Here is a 25224-nt window from a genome sequence, read left to right as displayed (position 1 = left end):
GATAGGATTGTTTCGTGAGAGATAACGGATTTTTCAATAATAATACCCTTAATATAAATTTTTATATATGAAGATGGTTTTTAGTAAGTAAACTGGTAACATAAATGACTTAATTAATTGATGAACACATCCTGTTTACTTATGCTCTATAGGAAATATTTAACTGAAATTTCAGATATCAAGGTCGTTTGTTGATCTTGGACAAAAGGATGCGTCAAGCGTTTGACCTTTTGTATCTTTAAAATAAGTACAGATTTATTAACTATAAGTAATTCAGGATATTTTTTGATGACCTTATAAACTGATGAAAAAAAAAACAATTTAAATATTATATCGATTCAAACAACCTGCCCTTATTTTGAAAAGATGCAATATTTATTAATTGTGAGAGATAACATAAAAAACATATATCTTTCATTGAACAGTTTTCTTTCTTTATCACCTTTCGTTGATCATTGATCCTTTTTTTTCACCCTTTTGTATTCTATAGTTTCCAGGATATTGATATATATGCTTATACGCACTCTCATTCTTTCTTTCCTGGTTAGTTACTACGTTAGCATTTTTTATTTCCATTGCATTTATTTCGGAGGCATCTTTTTCATTTATTATCCAAAGCTCTGACCCATATATAAAACAATACTTTCCATGATATTTTTATATATTCTAAAAGTGACATGGTTATCTCAGAGTATACTATTTAGTTGACGTATTGCCGAATTACGTGGTTCTTTGTGCTTCGACCATAATTTGTTATGCTTACACCGAGATATTATTAGCTGCCAGTATTTTCGAGTTATGTGTCTCTTAGTTCTAAATCCCTTTCTTCACATTACATCCTTACATATTCTGTCTCTTATGCGTTAATTGAATCCCACTTGGTGTATTTTTGGTCTATTTTCCGTAACATGTAGTGACTATGATCCTGATCTTTTGCAAGTATTACTTGGTCATTCGCAAAATGCACGTTGTAGAATGTATGATCTCCAGTTGGAATGCCCGAAGGGTTTCAAAACTCCCTTTAAATAAATCTTAAGAGTGTAGGTCTTGACAAGGTCCAATCTTTATTCAAAATACAAAATTTCATTGCTGAAAAGTTGCCAAAAACCAATACGTACGTAGGAAAAAAAAATTTACAGGACAAAGCAAGGAACCTGCGGGACCTTGCCCCTACTTCCGTAAATCTTGAGTCGCGTATAAAAAGAAAAGTACGACCCCCCGCACCACTCTAGTAGTACCGGTGCCATCGACCACGAGTGACAATGTTCAGATACGTGAGTACCTTTCACTTTCGTTTGCCCTTTCTTTCATTTTCTGAAGTTCAAAAAAGTTTTTTTTTTGATAATTTTAATAATTTTTAGAGGATTTTTATGTGTGGTTTATTTGCTAGTTTAGTAAATTTTAGTAGTAGTCCTCATTATTAGTATGAAGTATACTTCAGTGTGATTTGAGAATTACTTAAATGAACTTCGCTTTTTTGTTCTATTTTTTGTCTTTGGCAGTAGTTATAGTGCAATTAAAATGAAAGGAATGTTTCGTATAGGAAAAAGCAAAAAAATCTGATTGAGAAGCTGTCTTTTTAATATAGCCTCTCTATCCTTAATTATATCTGACTAGTGTCTTTATTGTGTATAGTGTCCTATTTCTATTGCCTATGCATTAATAGAGCAAAAATAATATTGAATTGTTATAAAATGCATATGAATCGGCTGCAAAAAATCATAACTTAAATGGACATGGCACCACTTTTATTAGAAACATAGAAAAGGCCAATTCTTATTGGACTTTTTGGAAGAGACTTTGGCCAATTCATGTTTAATTTTACAAAATATTAAAATATAATGAGATCCAGATGTTAATACTTAAATCGAGTTTAACCCAGAAATACCGCATCCCTGTGCATCCCACAAGCTCGTCGATATTAATAAAATAATAATAATATTATTATTATTATTATACAAGACTAGGCTTATGATATATTTTAATTTTAATATTAATATTTTTACAATATTTTCTTATTCCTAGTTTGCATTAAATTTCTTTTACGCCAATTACGAATTTAAAAAAATTATACATATTTAATATAACTAAAAACTTGCATTAAGTGTCTTATATATTTCGCAATATTTTACTATTTTTTATGATCATTAGATCCATCGTTCTTTATTTTCCGTTTTTCTCAAAAGTATGAAATACATGCTTACAAGTTTACTTCTATATTATACAAACATTCCGCTGCTATCCATTAAAGGATATTTGTGATCACTTCTAACCATTTTTTCCTATCTTTGGTGGTGAGAATTAATTCTCCTGTGATCTCTATGCTTTTACAATGTTTGATATTTTGGAACCACCACATCCTCTTTCTGCCTAAACCTCTTCTTCTCTCTATATTTTTTTTCCTTCAACAAATATTTAAAGTAAACGGTACTTTTTGTCCCGGGTACTCGTACTATTCCTCGTTGCTGTTCAGGAAACTTTTACGATTCTTTGATAACTCAATATTTCAAATGCTTCCATTCTAACCTCCAATGTTCAGCCTTCCATACCATACAACAGTATGGCACATATGGTGAATCATCTTCGAAGATTAAGATCAGAGTCATCAATGAGCCTCTCGCTTTTTCTATCCTTGGATATCTACGTCTGAAAAATAGCCGTCACATGACCAAGTCCTTAGATATTTTTTGTAGTCATTCTATTTCTTCATTATCATATGAGAGTTTTGTATTGTGGAACTCACCTTGTTTGCATTTGATTACTAGACTGAAAATATCAGACGAACAGATTGAATTTGTTCCAGGGAAAAAATCACAATAGTTGTGCAGATAATTATTTTCCCAAAAAAGTATTTTTGAGGATCCTCGCATATCTGGATCATGAGAAATCGACCGAAGTCTCTGACCTCAACGTCTTCAGACAGAATTGACCTCAGCGAAAATTTAAACCGCTATATTTCAAGAATCAAAAATCTTAACGAAATTTTGTATACCATTTTGTGTTAACAGTGAGCTGGCCAACATTTTTCATAATACATTGATTAAACTAAAATCAATATTAAAAAAGTTATGGAAGTTTTTTGGGGTATATCGTATCTTAAAGGAACCTTCGAGGTTGATGTTCAGATGTAGAAATTCAATATTGTAGTGCAGACAATTATCTTCTTTATAATGTTTGTTTTAGGATACTCATTCACACTAGATTCAATTTTTAGCTATTTACTGAAATTCACTCAAATGCCAGGAATTTTAACAAAATTTCACCAATCTAACCCATAATTGTTGAATTTTTAGTACTAATGAGGAAATGACTTTTTTTTGTTGGGCGCCAAAATTTAATAGACGCGAAAAATCTAATTTTTTTGGTCACAATTAGATGAAATTATAAATGGCAGAAAATGAAAGCATCTATCTTTAAGCGTGAAAATTACTTACTCAAATTATATAATAAGCTTAAAAATGTACATAAAACCACATATTTTTTTTTAATTTAGTATGAATTATAGGCGATATTGCTATAAACCAAAGTAGCAAAACGAAAAAACGCGAATAAAACCTTTTAACTCTTCCAATTAATAAAAATTGAAGGTTATGCGTCTTCTTAATTCCATAATGTGTCCATGGATGGATTTACTACAGGATACCATCACATCACATCACATTTACGAACGATATGAACTAAGAATTTTGTCTTTTTTCTTAATGTACTCCCATAAGTCGACTGTACTTTCCAACTAGGTCCAAGAGCCTTTGGAGGTCATTTATATTATCTGCTATCAGAGCTATGTCATCTGCATCCCGTACCTTGTTGATCTATATAATATTTACTTTGGGGCCTACACCTCTTCGAGAACCTCTTGCCTCTACCATTAACGTGCTACCAGTAATTATTGTCTCAATATGATGTGAAATATTGTTTGTTTAATTCATACTTAATACAATGCTTAAAAAAAAATGTTGCTATATTTGTTACTTATGGTCCAAAGCAATTTAAGCAAAAATTTAAACCGTAAAGGCCAATGCTTCAAGGTGACATTTCATTTCAAAGTCAAAAATCTGAGAAAATAATTGGACTATAATTATGATAAAAAAAGCGTGATGTTTAGAGAAACGTTTGCTACCCATGTTCTTTATGCTCCAAGACCGTCCAAGCAAAAATTTCGAAGATATCTAAACTTATAGGCAGTGGGGTCCAAAGATCCAAAGAATGTATGGTCTTCAAGGTGACTTAAAGTAGAAAATCTCAAAAACTAATTGGACTATTTTCATAAAAAAAGACGTATGATATTGAGAAAAGGGTTTCCTATACAAATTACCTAAATATGTAAATAATTATTGTATCGTTAGCAAAGAGTTCAATTTTATCCTTTATATTAAGCCTAGAATCAAGTAATTCAGTCTTGGGGTAAGACCTGATCCTTGGGATCCTTTAGAAATAACATCGAGCCTAAAACATAAATTAATTAAAAGTACTTCAGGGTCTACTGTATTAAATAGTTTTTGTAAGTCCAATATTAAAATAAAATATTTTAACACGTTTTGCTATATTAGTGGCAATGTAATATTCTGCATCTCTGTATTCTTGAAAGACCTTTAATGTATATTGTAGTATTTATTTTTTTAGCTCATTTTTTCTGATCATCATTAATCTATTAGTGAAAATTATTTATTTGTGCCACCGATGGTCTTCCAAATATGAAAAAAACTTTCTCAAAAATTAAATAAATAAACCCATTGACATGGTACTTTTTAAAAAAAATTATCGACAAAGGTCCATTTCCAGAAAGGTAAATCTGTTTAATACTTAATAAATAAGTTGTAATACATCAAGGGAGCAAACTTTATTTTAAAATAATAATGTTTTTTTCTTATGGTTTATCTAATTAATTGAATTTTACATTACTTGAATTAAAGTAATAACCTCTTTTAGTACTGGATCTGTAGGATAAAAGATTTAAATTTATATTCGCCATTTTGTCTACTATACTATTTTTAGACTTTACTAATGAATCATTAAAAAAAAGCCTTAAGAATTATATAATTTTATATAGGCACATTCTATATTTATTGGAATTTAATTTAATGAATTGACTGAATTCGCTTCCTATTTCCTCATAAACGTATTTATGGTAATAAAACGGAAATAAATCAAAACTATTTGTCTAAATTTAAATTCTTTGCATTTTTTTTTAAATATTCCTTTTATGGAAAGTATTTGTTTTGTTCAAATCCTATTCCAACTATTAAGGTATTATTCCAACAATAACAACGTGGAAGAAAAGTATGTTGACAAATTAGCAAACAAACAGAGACCTTAAAGGGCGAATAATGCAGTTTGTACGATACCAGTTATAGATCTTGCCATTCAACCATTCGTTAAAATATTTAAAGAACCTGAATAAAGTGGAAATTTATTTACAGTGCAGAAAGTCTGATCAAGCAACATCAGGAACTGTTAGAAAGTTCCTAAATAATTCTTAATAACAAAAAACAAAAAAAAAACAGAAAGGATGAGTGAATGGTTCCCTAAGAGGGAGTGAGAATTGCCAATAACAATAATTCTTGTAATACATTTTAATATTGAACTAAAAAAAATCTGGTTTAACCAACACCCACAAGACCTTCAAAAATAAACGTTTCAATGTCTCCTGTTTTAAATACAACATGTGACCGAATAACCGATCAACTTTTCACCAAAGCCCTGTACACCATGACATTACAAATAATATCTCTCGGTTACGTTACTTAACTGGTCCGCTTTATTAGAGCAAAATAACTTCTACTTATTGTCGTACTTTTGCATTTCCATTTGGGTGGAGCAGAAACCTTCAAGAAACGAGAAATAAGACAAGTTTTTTTTTTCTTTTAATATCGTTCGGTTCTTTTACTTTAAGAATTAAAGGTGTAATGCTAATGATGCAAAACTGGCGCACAGTTATCGCTGTGTTGTTTATACGTAATTTTAATAAATTAAATTATTGGAAAATTTTATTAATATGAAGGCAAATGGATTAGCTTTGAAGGTCTGGAAGTGGTTGCGTATGTGTCTATTAAGAGATTATTTGATAGCTAAAAATGCATTCTATTCCTTAGCAAATTCCCCTTTACCTACGTAATTAGTGTTCTGCCCTAGTTTTTATCAATGCTTGATAACGAGAAAAATGTTGATATTTCCATGTAGTTTGTTCTGGAAACAGTAGACATGGAAACAATGACCATATTTTAAATCCTTTGACACTGTTTCTCACGTTTTAATATTTAGACAATTTAAATATCATAATATATATATTAAATATAAGACCTTTGGCAAGATCTATGAACTCTATACATATTGAGAAAGAAATTATAATTTACATGGATTTTGTCAAAGCCTTTGACACGGTTTTTCACGTTTAAATACTTTAGGATTAACAGCTTCCAAACAATAAGGCCATAAGGTCATTTAAATGAGTGCCACAGTTGACTTTTGACAAATAAGTGATGTACGATTAAGGACTTGACAATTTATTAATCATTTAAGTGACGCCATCTATAGAAGATTTCTGAACGAATTACCTCGAATTATGGCATAATTGTTAGTTGAGTCAATATTGATCCATTAATCCAGACAGAAAAAAGTCATGTCTTAATTTCCTGGATAAATAGATCGATTATTTTGGTACTGCCTAAAATTATGGTTGAAATTTAAAGTCGTATGTCTAGGCAGTTAGGCCTAGGATGATGACTTAATTCTCTAAAAAGTCTAAAATAAGAAATATATTACCCCAACTGCCTGTAATTAAAAATGTCATGAATAGAATCCCTGGAATAATTGCTCAACTGCCTGAAAAATTTTATTCATTTGCATGGCTGGTAACGCCACCTACGAATATGAGAACTATTATAAACATAGGGGATGTACGGTACGTAACTAAGATCGACCTTTAATAAATAAATGACAGATTTGACATTTAGTAGTCATAGAGGGAGCACGTTAAGCCATTTTGCCTTGACGTTTGAGAAATTTGACACATATCACATTTTTTTTTAACAAATGAATGATTACATTCTTGGCTTTAAGAAATCCTAAATAACTTTAGTAGTAACGCCATCAGCAGCGAATACGAGTAAACAGTTTAAACTTGACAGATTTGACAATTGCCATTGACAGTTAACAGAATTGAAGGTTTGACGTTTGACGTTTAATAAATGATAGATTTGAACACGATCAGAAGTTTTAGTGAAATCTTGGAAAATGCCAGCTTCAAAATCTCCATTTATTAAACCTAAAGGCTTAACACGTCGAAAATTTGCAATCGTCAATTTACTTGATAGTTTCTGTGTATTTATGCAATTTTCTCCTTACGAAGTCATTTTCTATGCGTTTCTTACAGTTTGGCATTACAACAGTCGATTCAGTCTGAATAGCTAACCAATGCGTGGACGTGTTAATTTTTTATTCTGGTCAAATAAAATTTTATTGTAATTTTCACCTATTTGTGGTTACAAGTAAAACTGATATTTTAAAACCACGGTAAACCCATGTCCACATTACGTGTATTTCTGTGACATTTCTTAATCCAATCAAATTTGCTATGCAACACATATTTATATAATAATTTTTACAACCATTTTTCACTTGTTTTAAGGAAGTAACTGTTCATGTATCAATTAAGCACTCGCACATTTGTCCGCACCCAAAGATTTATACAGCAACAAGGCTTTGATAAAAATCTAGGCGTCTATTTGACCCTCGGATACTTTAGCAATGAAAGTGCTCGTATGTGACAATACCAGCATAAGAATGTGTATTAATCTGTATAATTTTATATGGGCTGACGCTAATGTTACATATTATTTATATAGCGAAAGCATAAGATCCACAGTATCCTAAAATTCTACAGATTCTTCTTTACAGATTCACATACCTTAATTCGTATTTTAAGGAATGACTTTAGATGGCACCACGGTATATAATTTAAAATGACACATTTGCTTGCATGGTTTGTCTTGTCAGATCCATTGTACTAGGGCAAATGTTTTGTGACTTATCCAAGGCTTTTGACTGTGTGAATTACAGCACACCTTCTAGTTTATGGTGTTAGAGAGGTACTGTACTATATTGATCTCAAGCAGGTCAGTCGTGATGTACCACATAATTTTGCTGATGACCTGATAATCCTTTGGTGCAATACTAACCCTGAACAGGTCGTAGAATGAACGTAGCAAATGACCTTTTAAAGACAATGGATGATTCTTTGCTCACTTTCCTACTTTGAAAACTCGCTTTCATTTGATGATCTTTTCAGGTGGCTGTGATTGCTCTAGTGGCATCATCTTTAGCACAAGACTTCGACTATGATCAACCCCGACCTGCGCCAGCTAGAGTAAAACCAAATTATTCCGGTCCACAACAATCGAATGCCCCCAGGGTCGCACCAGTTGCAATCATTAAACAAATTGACAGGTATTTATTATTTTCTAATAAATCGGTACAGTGAATAACGATTCTTTTCTTCTAAAGACATAACGATGATGGTTCCTACACTTACGGGTACGAGTCTGCCGATGGTTCCTTTAAAATAGAGACCAAAGCTCCAACCGGAGAGGTCAGGGGGAAATACGGGTACGTCGACGACCTTGGTAAAATGAGAGTTATCGAATATGGTGCTACCAAACATGGATTCGCTCCTGCTGGCGAAGGTGAGTACTGTACATATAGATATGAATTAAAAAATGCTCACAACTAGACTACTGACTTTGTATTTACATTTTGACATTGTATTTATGTCCTACTATTTATGTCGATTCAAAAGTCGCGCCAACTGGCCTCCTAGCGGCTCAAAGATCAAGAGTGGATTTTTTTACGTACGCCTCCAGATGTCGCTAAGCCTTGAATTCTAGAGAATAGCTAGTATATTCGCGATTGTTAAGATTGTTTCAATATATTTAAGTTAGAGCTAAATAAACAGCTTCAATTCAATCACTTTGCAAGTATTACTGTTTCCCCACCGACTTTGATGGACGAAACCATCGACAAAACTGGCAACCTTTTACCCCTTTTTTCTTATATTTACAAATAATTCACAGGAATTTATAAAGCTATATGCGCATATCCTTCCATAACGTATTTATGAACAGCCAATCTTCATCTTCTGACGAACACAATCAACACTGCCAACGGTTTTAGGAATCTCCAATCCTTTTCTTTTTTAATTGAAATCCCTACACTATTAAACACGATCAAATCACTTACGACTAATAGAAATATTTTTAATCGAATTTATTTACTACTATTTATTTGCGATTTAAATATCGCGCCAATATTCCGAACTAAACTGAACTGTCAACCCGACTCCTAGCGGCATGCGCCTCCTTATATACTCCGCTGATCTTCCACGCGTCTCCAGAGATGTCGTGCTATGCTTCGAATTTCATAGTATTCCCTTTTTGCTCTTCTGGACCAGAGGGAAAAAGATACAGTTAGTGCATCATCATTAATTTAGATCTCTTTAGGTGCTTAGAACAACCTCAATCTAAATTAAACGAAAAATCATCACAATATTTTCGATGGTGGGACCATTTTTCATGACCTGTCAAAGGCTTTTGATCGTGTCGACCATCTGCGAACATTTTAGAGTAAGTAAAACCTTAGCAAGAGTGAGAGGTTTTACTGAATGAACAGTCATAAGTTTCTGGGAGTCACACTGTGCAAACAACTTAAATCTGAATGAAACAAAACTGGTGGTGGAGTTTCTGGAATAATGTTTCATGACCTGTCAAAGGCTTTTGATCGTGTCGAGATTCTGTTGCAGAAGCTTTAACGTTATTGATTTGGTATAATAATCGTGTATGATCGATCACACGGCCTGGTAAGGAACAACGTGTTTATTAACAAGTAAGTGTAATTACAAGGAAACTTATTGGTAAAGAAACTCATCAGCTTTCATATGACACTAAAATCAATTAAATTGTCATTATCTCTTGTTCTTGATTGAGGAGTCTTGTGATACCAAAAGTGACGATTTTGTACATCGTTTGAAAGCACCTAATCGGTAATAATTGCCCTTCCCTTTAGTGACAAGTCTTGGTACATTTTCTGGATCTTTAATTAAATCATCTATACCGGGTGTCTTAGAAAAGTGGTTCGCCCCTATAATTTTTTTAATTTTTAAGTTAAAAAAATGAAATTTGGTACGAAAATACGATTTTGCAAGCTTCAGACGCGTCTAGAAAAGCCGTGAAAAACAAAAGAGAGTTAATTATATTTTTCTAGAACTACTTAATGTCAAATTAACGATTTTAAATTATTCATGGCACTCCAGATTGAAATTTAAAAAATTAAGTAATTTAAAGGGTAGATATCAAAGGTTGACATATGGGGTGTCAGTTTTCTTAGATTGTAATTTCCTATCAAAATATGTTAAAAAAGTTGGGGGGTCCCATTTAAAATAAGAAAGTTAGGATCATTTCCGGTTAAACCGGAAGTGACAGAAAACAACTGAATACGTCAGCCAATCCCAATTTCGATGCTACACTCACTTACCAAATTTAATTTTTTTAACTTAAAAATTAAAAAAGTTATAGGGGCGAACCACTTTCCTAAGATACCCGGTACAGTTTTTCAGCTTTTTGTGACTGCTAGTTAGCTTTTTGTACCAACAGTTATCACTGCCTGGATTTTTCGAACTATGGGTGCTTTCGGTGACCACTGTTACTATAGCCTCAGTGACATTTGGTAGTTCGAATTTTTAAAATCACATAGAGGGCACGCGCTGCACCATTGCTTCCTGACGTTTGACAAGTTTGACGGATATCAAATTTTTTTGACAAATAAATGATTACATTCTTGGCCCTGAATAACATCCGTAACGCCATCTAGAGCGAATTCGAGTATTTTATACTTGACAGAATTGCCATTTGACAGTTATAAGAACCGAAGGTTTGGTATTTAACGAACAAATGGGGAATTTGATAATGTTGACGCATACTGTGTGTGACTTTTGACACATAGGTGATAAATGATTCGAGATTTGGTAGTCAAAAATATACGAAGTAATTCAAGTAACGCCATCTGTAGCGAATCTCTGAACTCTCTGGAATTATTGTTCCAGCCAATTGAGACATAATTAAAAGTCATTATTCCAGATAATTGATCCATTGTCCTAGGCAGAAAAATGTCATAAATAAATCGATTATCTAGCGCAAGAGTAGAACGTACGTCTGGAGATGTCGCTAAATCCTCGAATTCCGGGGAATAGCTAGTATATTCGCGATCGTTACAATATATTTAACTTACAGCTAAATAAACAGCTTCAATTCAATCGTTTTGCAGGTATTACTGTTCCCCCACCGACTTTGGTGGACGAAACCACCGACAAAACTGGCAACCTTCTTCCAGAGTACTCCGGCGCTTACGATCAAGGCAATAACGATCCAGAACCAGTAAGGACACAACAGTCTTACAACAGGTAACTTATTGACTTTAAAAATCTCTACTATCAGTTTAATAACTCTTTTACAGGCCAAGACCCATTGAACTCGCTTCCAACAGTTTCTCCAGTAACTTCGGAAGTGCCTCGGCTGCTCCAGCTCCAAGACCCGCTCCAAGACCGGCCCCCTTGGAGTATTCGCCACCTCAAACTTTTGAACCCGCGCCACGTCCAGCTCCAGCTAGGCCGGCTCAAGCTGCCCCAGGTAAAAGGAACCTCTCTAAATATAAAATGAATTGTTTTATAATGTTTTTTCAATTAAATAGCTCCGAATCCTCAAAGCTACACCGTAGACTTCCCCAACTCAAACGTTCCATCAAGACCTGCTTTTGCCCCAGCCCCGGTACCTGCTAGGCCAGCTTTCTCTAATGCTGCTCCAGCTCCGGTAGACTTGGGAATACCTACAAGGGCTGCTCCACCTCCAAGGTAATAAGGTTTATGAGTAAGAGTAGGTTTGAGGTAAAAAGAATGTGGCAATAGAAGTATACCAGTGGGTTTGTTGGACTAGAACAAATGGTTGACTGTAAGTAAAAGTCGCAAAAGCAAGGGGCGCGGCACGAGAAGGATCATATGACTGTGTTGTTGAATATTCGCGTAATGATATTATAAAAAAATAATTGTAATTATTGGTACTAGCATGCATATTACTAGATTCCTCAAAATCAATAGTTCCTTTCGTTTGGAGTATTTTAGTCTTTCTGAGATAATAGTATGCATTACTTGTAATATGTAATGATATGTAAATTGTCAGTACCTTTAATTTAAAACTATTCTCATTGTGAGCTAATACAATATTTATTATTGTATTAACTCACATCTTTATCCCTACTAGGCTGAGGTGCATTACCCAAAGTGACATCCACCAAAATATTTCTAAGATTATCTGCCTCATGTGTTTTGAAAATTAATATTAAAATTTCTACTTATTAAATGTAAAAGTGTAAAAGCGATGACGAGGGATTAGTCTGGTTGAGACCAATTTTCTTTTATTGATTTTTTAATTGAAGTAGTTTTCTGTGTTGTGATTGCGTCTTAAAAAAAGCGAAATTTTTATTGGAAAAACTATTTTAAAGTATTTTTATAAAAGGTAAAAACACAAAATCTACAGCATCACAAATTAGTGCATCACATATTTGTGATGCTGTAGATTTTGCGTTTTTACCTTTTATAAAAGTGTATGACCAGCATCTTTGGGATAATGGATGAACTTTTCGAGTTATTTTAAATTATACAATTGAATAAAATGTTAGTGATACTCTAGAGTCTAGTTGATGAATTTTATGAGGAACTCTGACAACTCGGAGCTTCTGAGATACAGGCTCAGGTTCTGAATAAAAGGCAAAAAAAAGGAAAAGATGCTGTGAAGAAATGTTAGGAAAAAAGAGAAAACAGCTTACTGTACAGAACGTCTTTATTTGTGGATTAATAACACAGCAAAAACTGTAGTAAAACTGTATAAAAATCAGTCACGACCTGGAAAGATGATAAGAAAATAAAATCAAATACCCAAGCAACACGTCATATATTACTATCGTTAAATATATATTTATTCAACGATTTTTTTAGTACATTTTTGGTATATTTATCAATCGTATATGGTCGAGGTATATTTATTAAACTGTAGAATATACGTATATTATATACGAGTCTCTTTACAAAAGGGAGGAAATTTCGGGCATTTAAAAAAATTGATATTAGATATCTACTTTTTAAACTCGATTGCTATACCATAGATATTTGATGAAATTCTTCTGAAAAATCATTGTTTTCGCCCATATTATCCAATTTAATAACGCTGTTTTTATATTAAATATTTATATCTAAAATTATATTAAATTTAAATAAACAGTGTTAAATAGATTAAATATTAAATACATATTTTCTGCATAAATATTGTTTTTCATCAACACAACCCTTACCCCCCCACCCACCCCAGACATTTGACCAGTAAAATTTTTTTGGAAAAATCCTCTTTTTTTGTCCATAATATCCAATCTAATAGCACAGTTTTTGTACTAATTATTTAATAATATACATATATATAATTATATCAAATTTAAATACACAAACTGTTATTAGATTAGATATTACAAGGAAACCAGCTATTATTCATGCGTATTATTTTGGAAAACAATGATTTTTGAAAACAATTTCTTACTGGTAAGTTGTGTGGGGTGGGTGGGGGGGTAAGGGAAAGTTTAATAAAAAACGGATTTTTTGCAGAAAATAATTAAAAAATCTATAGTTTTTGTATCTATACTTTTCTCGCATAACCTTACGGTTTTAATTATTTAATAATATACATATATATAATTATATCAAATTTAAATACACAAACTGTTATTAGATTAGATATTACAAGGAAACCAGCTATTATTCATGCGTATTATTTTGGAAAACAATGATTTTTGAAAACAATTTCTTACTGGTAAGTTGTGTGGGGTGGGTGGGGGGGTAAGGGTAAGATTAATGAAAAACGGTTTTTTTGCAGAAAATAATTAAAAAATCTATAGTTTTTGTATCTATACTTTTCTCACATAACCTTACGGTTTTCGAGTAAAACGTGAGAAACCTCTATTTTATTTTTCGAAAGCAAGGCGAATTGCTATGAAAAGTGTACAAACAAACTTATCTTGCAAATCCTCTTCTATACAGGGTGTTTCAACATTCACTACATATATTTTAAGGGCGTATTCCTGAGGTCAAAATAAGACTTTTTTTTCCTATAAACATGGGTCCTAAAATGCACCCCCTTCAAGGTACAGCCATCGCAAGAAGTGTAAAAAAATCGATTTTTTAAAACTGTGTCTACAGTTTTGCATCAAATTTAACGAAATTTGGAATACCCCCGTTATTTTAGACGGTCTATTTACTCTTTATCTTAGAAAAGGCGTAAAACTAATTTTAAGGAGTAAACTGAGGGGGTGCACACTTTTGACGGCCAAAATTTTATGTACGCATACATTTTTTTAAAAATTAAGCTACACCAGAATATAGGCCATACAAAAGTCTAAATTTTATGTCTCTTGCATTTTTTTGATAATACGAATAGTTTTTGAGAAAATCACCGATTAATAGAAGGCTACCAATAACGTAATAATTAAAATTTAAACAGATAATATTAAGTAGTAGGCTGTGACTATTTGTTTTAGGACATTTTTTAAGCGGCACGACATTTAACAATAAATAGGTAGACTGGTTTTGCTATTGTTGAAACTTTGTTATTGAGGTTTTTTCAATAAATTGATGAACAATTATTTACATTAAAGAATGACGGTTTATAAAAATACAAAAATTGGTTAAAAAATTATTTAACATTTATTAACATAATAATTAATTATTTTTTAAATAAACAATAAAATTTAAATAAACAAGAAACAAATATTTTTTCTATAAAAAGTGCTCGAAATGCGCACCCCCCGCTTCAATACAAGCCTCCATTCGTCTTCTCATAGCTTGTTTTACTCGCTCTAAAATTCCGGGAGTATTTCTTTTTTCACATTTAAAGGTACATTGTCTAGTAAACCATTTAAATGGTGCTGTAGTAAGTCTTCTAGGAAAAAAGAAAGGACCAATTAACTCATCTCCCACTAAACCTGCCCATACATTAAGGCTAAAGTGCTCCTGGTGGTGAGATTGCCTAAGTTCGTGCGGATTCTCTGCTGCCCAAACATGCACATTGTAAAAATTCACCACCCCTTCCCGCGAAAAATGAGCTTCGTCTGTGAATAGTAAATACTTGATAAAAAATTATTATCTCTCGCGCATCTCTGAAGTAACCACCTTGCTAACTGTAAGCACCTTGGAAAATCTTGAGGTAGCAAAGCTTGAACTCTTTGAATATGGTATGGATACAAGCTATTTTCGTGCAAAACCCGCCAGGCAGTTGCATGAGAAACATCCAAATTCCGAGCTATTCCAAATTCCTCTGTCACTGGGTTTCGTGCTTTTTCCTGGGGGTCCGAAGACTACCGTATTCCCTAAGATGCCCATGTGACTCCAAAAATATTCGTACATTCGGAAATTAAAAAATTAGGAAACCTCAACTGATACAATCTTTGAGCTTCATACGCGTTACCATCAGCAAGACTATGAACAAAATAATAATAATAATAATAATAATAATAATAATAATAATAATAATCTTTATTTAGCATAAATAGCTACATACAAAAACAACAAATTTCCCAAAAAAAAAAATAAATAAATAAAGATACATATATCAATAATGTTCATAAAGCTAATTCAACAACATATTTAGTCAGCAAGAGTACATATATAAATAAGCAATAAATGACAAATGCTGGGTATCCCGATCCCCGACACTTGCAACGCCCCGGTTTTACCAGGAACAGCAGCATCCCGGTTAATCCAAGGAATACCGCAATATTCCGGTCCGTCTAAACATTGCTATGTCGGCGACCTAAGCACCCCGCCACCAAAACTGGTTCAGACATTTTTTAAAAATTACCACATACATAAACCTAAAGCGCTCTTACTAACTTTACAATAATATTATTAATTAAATAATTATTAATATACCCTTATAAATTAATCCATATACGCTTATTGTGTAAAAAATATAATATACATATGCACTTGAGGTTACTATTAACATGTGGATCTAAACAAAACAATTGATGTAATCAAAATTTGCAGTGCTCGCAAATAACCATAAAATGTTACGCCAATAGGTGAATCTCGGTCATGAGGTTAATTACCTATGGGCTGGTGAAATTGATCGAATACAGGGTGTCCTGGTTTTTTTGGAGAGACCATGTCAAATCCCGGTTGTTCCATGGATAACAAACACAGCTCTTCTGCCAACCACAAACACCTCATCATTGTTCTCGCTTCACTACAATATTTATCTGCACATATATTTACTATAATAATTCAAGCCATATACTTAAATTAAACTTAAAATAAGTGTTAAACTAAAATAGTGATCCTAAACAACATATTATAAGAGATAAACAAAATGAAAATAAAAAAAAACAATTAGGTAAAGGTAACAAAAATCCTAGGACAATATATGTGCCCTAACCAGCCTTTTAAAATTATTTACAGAATCACAGTCTCTTATGCTGGTTGGTAATCTATTAAAATCTTGTAAGCCTCTCTGTAGGACAGAATTTAACATCTGGTTAGAGTTACACCTATCGATTAGTATGAAATTGTTACAGTTTCGAGTTTGATAATGATGCACATCTCTAAAAAACTTCACCTTCTTACAAATATATGGTGGTAACATATTATTTTTAACTTTATACAAAAAAACATAGATGCTAAACATAATTTTTTGTTTAACAGACAACATATTCAGAACGTTATGCATCATTACGATTGGGGTATATCTATTGCATTTCAAAATAGTTCTCATTGCCCTGTTCTGTACAAGCTGTAACTGTTCAATTTTAAAGTTTGGTAAATTGTATAAAATTGTTGAGCAAAATTCAAGATGCGGAGCTGCAATGCTATTATACAGTAATAGTTTTGTAGCCATTGATAATTGTTTTCCTACTCTTGCAATAAAACCAATTTTTTTGGAAAATTTTCTAGTTATGTAATCAGCGTGTGCATAAAAATTTAAGTTACAATCAAATATTACTCCCAAGTATTTAATTTGACTCTCATATTTTATCTTTTCATTATTTACCACAATGTTAATATCTTTTACATTGATGTGCATTAATTTGCTCTTTTTCCCAAATAAACAAAATTTCGATTTTGATGTATTTAAACAAAGACTATTACTGCAAAGCCATTTAAATAAATTAGATAAATCATTATTAAGAATTATTTGCATTTCATTTAGATCCCTCCCGATTAAATAAATCATAGTGTCGTCAGCAAAAAGCTCTATTTTACAACCACTTATAACATTGACGATATCATTAATATATAACAGAAATAACAGGGGACCTAAAACAGTTCCCTGAGGTACTCCATATTCATTTATTAGTAATTCTGACACACTGTTTTTAAACTTGACTTTTTGTGACCTGTTTTGTAAGTAAGATTTAAACCACATTAAAACTTTATGTTTAATACCCATCTTTTCCATTTTTTTCAACAGATTAGCTCTATTTACAGTCTCGAATGCTCTCTTAAAATCGAGAAACACAGCCAGAACAAAGTTGCCCTTATCCAGTTCTTTTAAGAAGGTATCGCATATATTAATTACAGCAGATTCACATGAGTGACGCTCACGAAAACCTGATTGATTTATCACGAAAATGTCGTTAGAATCACAGTATTCTTGTAGTTGTTCTTTTACAGCAATTTCTAACACTTTCTCATAAACCTCCACAGTATTTATTGGTCTAAACTCATTGTGGGAAATAGTATTTAGTACTTTTGGTACAGGGATTATTGTTGACACTTTCCAAGCCTCTGGAAATACTCCGCTTGAGAGTGATGTATTTACTATATTTAAAAGTCGATTTCCAGCCACACTACATACGTCACACAAAACCTTTTTTGAAATTCCATTTTCTCCGCCTCCGACATTCTTCATGCTTTTCAGAATTATCTTTAATTGAGTTAGGGATATTTCTTTAAAATTTGAGAACTCTGGATATTGAATATTAGGGGGATTGACAAAGGTGTCATAAGAGAGAGAATGGTTTGGAATACTATTGATAATATCAATTATACTATTTATAAAATATTTATTTAACTTTGTTGCAATTTGAAATTCATTTGAAATCATTTGGTCATCAAATTTAATTTCGTTTGGCAATAAAATATTTTTTCCAGGAAGTAACTTTTTGAGGTTTTTCCACATTTCACGCGGATTTTTTTTATTTTCATCAATAACTTCTCTAAAATATTTATCTTTTTCATTTTTAATTTGATTAACAATTAAGTTTCGTACTCTTTTGTATTCCCTCCATACTCCATCATCTTTTTCTACAACAGCCCTAACATATAACTTATCTCTTACATTCATTCTCTCACGGATATCAAACGTAATCCAATCTTTTTGCAAATATTTCTGTTTTAGAACAATGGTTTTATTTGGGCACATAGAATTTAATATATTTGTGATACTATCAACAAAAATACTTGCCAAAATATTCACATCCGCACTATTATTTGTCCATTCAGTATCATAAAGATAATCATGGAGTTGGTTTACATTGTAGCTCTTCATACACCTACGATTAATATTCACATCACGGTTTTCATTTATTTTCAGAGCAGGATGTACAGCCAGAATACAATGATCACTTATCTTGGGTGTTAAATGAACCTTAAATGACAAATTCGCATTATTGGTCACAATATAATCAATTAATGTCTGACTTCTATCTGTGATTCGAGTAGGGGAGTCAACAATTTGAGAAAAACCATTTGAGTATATGGAAGATAGAATTTTTTCACCATAAAACGAAGGTTTAAGTAAATCAAAATTAAAGTCTCCTACAATAATGTTGACACCCTCAAACGCACTAACCTGATCAAGATAATCATTAAAAAAATCCACAAACTTTGCATTTTCAGTTTGAGGTGGATGATATAAAACAGTACAAAGATATTTGACTCTTGATATTGAAAATTCTATCGATAGACACCATACATAACTTTGAACATACTGTATATATTTTAATTTATATTTGAGATCACTTCTTATTAATGCCATGACTCCACCAGTTCTTTTATTATCTGTCAAGCACTGTTCAATATGGTAACCATCGACATTCAACTCACACAAATCAATATCTGCACAAACATGAGTTTCGGATAAAAGCAAAAGCTGAGGCTGCCAATCACTTACAAATACATTAATATTATCCTTATTATTTAAGTATCCCTGGCAATTAAAATATATAATGCTTGAACCTAAGATTTCAGAATCTAATTGCTATTTAATAAATTTACCCTTTTGAATATTTTCGATTCTTTTAAGAGTTTCACAATTAGTTCTATCCCAAACCACATGATTAATATTAAGAGACAAGCCATATTTTTTATTCGACAACATACAATTTGAACATTTAACAAGAGTACTATTACATTCTTTACTGTCATGATTTTCACTACATTTTGGACAAACTTTGCTTTGTGTGCAGTCTTTACTAACATGACCATATTGACAACACTTGTAACACATAATAATGCCATATTCATCAAACACAGGACAGCGATTCCATCCTATATTGATTCTTTCTCTTCCTATAATCAAACTGTATGTATTTTCATCCACCTCAAATATTAAATTAAATCTATTTCTAACAATATTTGTTCGCCGTATTACCCTCATATTAAAATTTTTTGAACTATTATTTAAATCATTTTGCTTTATTACCTTTGTTATTATATCACTGTCACTATTCACATTTTCATTTTCATTTACACCTACCACTTTAATACGTCTTTGTAACATTTTGGGTCTATCAACACTATAACTTTCACCAAGTTTGCTTTGAATTTCTGATTGGATATTGGTAATTTCTTTTTCCGTGCCACAGTTTAAGATTAATCCACCTTTCTTTGTTGCTCTCCCCAGTGTTACACCGATTCCGATGTCTGTTGGATTTACTTTTGTTTTTAAATCTTCCTTTACTTTTTTAATATCCTTTGGAATCGCGCCCTTCTGGTTAACAACTAAGACCTTACTTTGGGTGACCGATGCATATGAGGCTTTCTCAGACACCCGTTTTTCAACAATATTATTTTTTACTTGCATACTTTTTAAATATGCAATTTCTTCTTTAAGGCTGATGTTTTCAGCCAACAGTATATCAACTTTTTCATTAAGTGCATTAGTTTTACTCACTAATAGGTCTAAGGTACAATTCATATGATCTATCAAGTTTTGGTCGATGCATAGATCCTCAACTCGGCTTCTTTTCCTCGATCTCTCGGGTCTATTGCTACTGTCAGTACATGTTTTACATTTCCAACTTGTTTTTTTTAAGTGGAATCCTCTTAGATCAACACTTTCACACTTTCCATGGAAAAACTCGTTACACTCCGTACATTCGATAATTCCCTTAATATCATCAAAACCTTGTTTACACTTGTAACACGTAGAACGGTGACACTCGCGTGATGCACCTCCGGTCTCCGCCATGGTCGGTGACCGAATCAAATGGATGTCTGTAAGATGTTCGAATGAATAACGTTCATTTTCCATTTTAGCAATGTTAGCGTTTAGAGATAAAAAATGGGAATAAAAACTACACTTTAAATCTAAAACGGGAAGTAAACTACTGAAATTAAACAAAGATTTTTAATTTACGATATTGCTATCCTTTTATTCACCGGCGAGTTTCTCAAAAACTAATAGTCGTATGAAAAAAATGCAAGAGACCAAGAATTCAAATTTTTGTATGGTCTATTTTTTGGTGTAGCTTAATTAAAAAAAATGTATGTACACGTAAAATTTTGGCCGTCAAAAGTATGCACCCCCTCAGTTTACCCCTTAAAATTAGTTTTACGCCTTTTTTAAGATAAAGAGTAAATAGACCGCCTAAAATAACGGGGGTATTCCAAATTTCGTTAAATTTGATGCAAAACTATAGACACAGTTTTACAAAATCGATTTTTTTTACACTTCTTGCGATGGCTGTAGCTTGAAGGGGGTGCATTTTAGAACCCATGTTTATAGAAAAAAAAAGTCTTATTTTTACCTCAGGAATACGCCCTTAAAATATATGTAGTGAATTTTGAAACACCCTGTATAATACCTTCAAAACTCCTTCCCAATTCGACCATAGTTTAAATACTTTTTTTTATATAATTTCACGGTTTATTAATAGTTTGACAAACTGTTTTGAAAGATAACAAATTGTTAATCTTATTGATACATGTCTGTTTATTGGCAAACTGTCTTTGTCTAAGAATTTTAGTCTTTTGGGACTCAAGTATTTGTGGATAACTCCGAAAAAGACTAGATTTTCCAAAATTTCCCATTGAAATAAGGGTTTTCATATCTTCGGGGTGTTTAATTACTACAAAGTGTCCATTAAAAATAGCAAAAGACTTTTTTAGAGTTCCATCTTTCTTGGAAATAATAGGGAAAGGTAAATTGCTTCCTAAAGAAGAATAATACTTTTTTCGTTTTGATTCTGGGAGATTCATCGGACTATCTATGTTTAATTCTTTGCAGAATTACCGAAAATAAATCAAATTTATTTCTAGATTTTAGCGTTAAATAGGTTCAACTATAAAAATTGTAATTTTGCCTAAATTGTAAATTAAAAAAAAAAAAAATAACAACAACCAAACAAAGAATTTGTTGTTATCTTTTAAAACAGTTCTAAATTGATTTTCACTTTAAGTGACGTAATAGCCGATAAAATAACTTTTTTTCCTTTTACACTCGATCACTACACCTCAATTATGTATATTATTATATCACGCGGACATTTTATCCGATATTTACAATTGCATTTCAACCAAAAATGTACACATGGTCTAAACCAAAAATAAAAGTTTATTCACTACCTATTGTGTGTTGCTTGGGTAAATGGCCATCACTTTCACCAGATTTAACTGCCTTGGATTATTCCTTTTTTTGAGCAAAATGAACACTAACAGAGCAACGTAATAATTTTAATTTCATCGTCTTTTATTATATAGATTGAGTTTGAGTTTTTTATTTTTTACAGGCCACAACAATCGTTTGCTCCCGCACCAGTTTCGAGACCGGCTCCTCAATACAGACCTCAACCATCAGCCGGTAGAGCAAGTGGGGGTTCCATTTTGGACCAATTGAGCAAGGATTATGCTTTGCCCCAGGGTAACGCCAACCCCGTACACGATATTAGCTTTGGATTCTTTTAATTTAAGTTAAACAAAAAAAAAATAGGGTTTTTAAATTGAATTAATTTTACTATAACAGTTATGGGGTTTTTTGAGATAGAAAATATGTCGTTGTCTTCTTCTTTCTTTTTTTTTCTTCTGTTTTTAATTGCCACTTTATTTTCCGAGAAGCTATCTGTATCTTCTATTGTTTTTTGCCTATAATATATTTTAAGGAATAATTAGATATTTCAACTATAGATTATGTTTGAACGTGAGAAAAGTGCCGAATTCAATGACGGAATGGCAAGTGTCCTCTTCAGGTTTGGAACAAATCAATGAAGAATTCAACTGTCTAAAAGAAACTGAACAATTAGCTGGATGAAGTTGACTAAGAATGGAATTGCTTGAAAGTAAATCTGAAAAAAAAACAGTTTTTAGTTTCAAGGTGATAGAGGCATTCTGCCACTGGATTTGACACCAAAGCAAATATTTGAGAAATCCATTGATCATAGTTGAACGACTAGACTCGTATCATTTCCTCTTTATCCTATATTCGTTCCTTCTTGTATACTTTCAATTCTAAGTTCTTCAACTTTTTTCTCTCCTTTCTTTGTTTCACCCATAAGCTTGCCTGTTTTTTTCTCTTTTCTGCTTTGCTATTTCCCGCTTGTTAATACTTGGTTAGTTTTGTCTATGTTGATCAGACAGATCGAAACTCGTCAGATTTACTACATGGAATAATGAACTTTCTTAGTTCAAATTTCAGGGTGATAGAGACATTCTGCTATTGAGTTCGGCACCAAAGCAAATGATTCAAAAAATTTCAATCATATTTCAACGATTAAACTAGTATTATTGCTTCTCTATCCTATTTTCTATCAGCAAAAGTTCATTTTAAAAGAAAGGGTCTAAGAAAAGTTGAAACCTATTCAATGGACGTTCTTAGTTGCAAACGCTAAAATCAATTTTCAATTCTATGGTTATAGAGGCATTCTGCCATTGAATTCAGCGCCACAGCAATTATTCATGAAGGTCGATAATTCAAAAGATTCCAATCATATTTCAATGATTAAATTAGTATTATTTCTTCCATTTAAATAGAAAAAGTCTAAGAAGTGTTGAATCCTGTTCAATGGACATTTTTAGTTGGAAAAGCTGAAAACAGTTTAAAATTCTAAGGTGATAGAGGCATTCTGCCATTGAGTTCGGCACCAAAGCAGATATTCGAAAAATCCAATGATTCAGAGGAGTTCAATCATATTTAAATGATTAACTCGTATTATTTTTTCTCTAACCTATTTTCTATAACTGAAAGTCAGTTTTAATAGAAATAGTCTCAGAAGAGTTGAATCCTGTTCAATGGACGTTTTTAGTTGCAAAAGCTGAAAACAGTTTAAAATTATAAGGCAATAGAGATATTCTGCCATTGAGTTTAGCACCAAAGGAGATATTTGAGAAGTCCAATGATTCAGGAGATTCCAATCATATTTAAACTCGTATTATTTCTTCTCTATTCTATTTTCTATGAACAAAAGTCAATTTTAATACAAAGAGTCTAAGAAGAATTGAAACCTATTCAATGGACGTCCTTCATTGGAAACGCTAAAATAAATTTTTAATTCTATGGTGATAGAGGCATTCTGTCATTGGATTCGGCACCAAAGCAAATATTCATGTAAGTCGACGATTCAAAAGATTCTAATTATATTTGCACGATTAAATTCGTATTCTTTCACTTGTAATGTTTTGCTTTGATTTTTTCTCCTTTATTAGTCGTCTCTTTATTTCGATACTTTTCTTTCTTCACCCTTAACCTTGCATATTTTTTCTCTTTTCTGTTCTGCTATTTCTCTTGTTTACTATAGATGTTAGTACTTGGCTGGTTTTGTCCATGTTCTTTTATTACTTTTTTGAAGTATTTTCCCAGTATTTCCAAATTTTCCTTCAATGTTTTTGGATCTATAACTTCTTTCTTCTATCTGAGAATTTTCCTTGGTTCTAACTTAGTATTAAATTAATTACCTTGACTTTTATAATTATTATTGATTTATCACTTTATTTATCACAGAAATAATCAATTTAAAAAAAAAAAAAATCTAACAAGAGTTAAAACTTGTTTAATTGCCTGGAAAAAATCATGAAAGAATTTCTTCCTGAAAATTCATTACATTTACTATATGGACGTTTTTTTCAAAATTTGAAAACAACTTTTCAATCTAAGCTGATAGAGGCATTCCGCCATTGAATTCGGCACCAAAGCAAATATTCGAGAAATCCAATGATCATATTTGACTTATTCAACTCGTAAGAAAAAAGTGCTGAATCCAATGATGGAATGGCAAGCGTCATTCAAATCCAAGTTAGATGTGAAAAAAATAAAGAAATTGATGTGGTGCTGTTTTATAATTAATAATTTTCTATGCTTTTTTTTTCTTCACTCTTTATCTTTCCTTTACTTGGTGCACTTTGGTTTCTCCTCTTTCCTATTTCTTTCTAACCTTTCCTTAAATAATATCTCTTTTCCTTCATCCTTCTTGCATGCTACACCTTTTATCTCTTTCTTATTCTCTTCTATATCTACATACTGTCCTTTTTTTCGTCTCTATACAAAAATATTTTCTACCTCAAAAGAACACCTGTATTTCATATAACTTTATACGAGACTGTACATTATACTCTATAATTCACTGAAACTAAAATATTTTTAGGAAACATACCTTTGAAAATAATTTATAAAATGTATAAACGAACGTGATTTCTACCATTTATATAATATGTGTATGTAAATATATTTTGTTATGTATAATATATATATTTTGTTTTATTCAACTTTCATATCTTTAAATAATTACCACTTTAAAATTAAGCCCAATTAAAAATTTAACCTGAGACAAGGAAATATATCACGGCCTAATCAATTCATCGCATATTCACTTAATTTCCTATCCAGATTTTGAATAATTAAATATGAGAAAGAATGCATTTAAAATATACAA

General features: G+C 31.8%; 1 protein-coding gene across 1 annotated transcript; it reads left to right on the top strand.

The window, feature by feature from the left end:
* Window positions 1-1184: 1184 nt before the first annotated feature.
* Window positions 1185-25038, top strand: LOC126744984 (skin secretory protein xP2). The gene is made up of 7 exons (XM_050452608.1): window positions 1185-1274; window positions 8288-8445; window positions 8503-8681; window positions 11314-11449; window positions 11503-11675; window positions 11737-11896; window positions 22093-25038. The coding sequence occupies exons 1-7, from the start codon at window positions 1263-1265 to the stop codon at window positions 22265-22267; spliced, it is 993 nt and encodes a 330-aa protein (XP_050308565.1). The 5' UTR covers window positions 1185-1262; the 3' UTR covers window positions 22268-25038.
* The last annotated feature ends 186 nt before the right edge of the window (window positions 25039-25224 follow it).

Source organism: Anthonomus grandis, chromosome 15 (assembly GCF_022605725.1).
Source record: "Anthonomus grandis grandis chromosome 15, icAntGran1.3, whole genome shotgun sequence".
NCBI lineage: Eukaryota > Metazoa > Arthropoda > Insecta > Coleoptera > Curculionidae > Anthonomus > Anthonomus grandis.
The sequence above is the reverse complement of the archived record's forward strand: the minus strand, read 5'-3'. Positions and strand labels throughout refer to the sequence as shown.

Bases quoted from the DNA above. Each gene is read 5' to 3' on its own strand.
- LOC126744984 (XM_050452608.1), top strand. The intron at 8,446-8,502 runs GTATTTATTATT...TTTCTTCTAAAG, and splicing joins ATCATTAAACAAATTGACAG to ACATAACGATGATGGTTCCT. The intron at 8,682-11,313 runs GTGAGTACTGTA...ATCGTTTTGCAG, and splicing joins ATTCGCTCCTGCTGGCGAAG to GTATTACTGTTCCCCCACCG.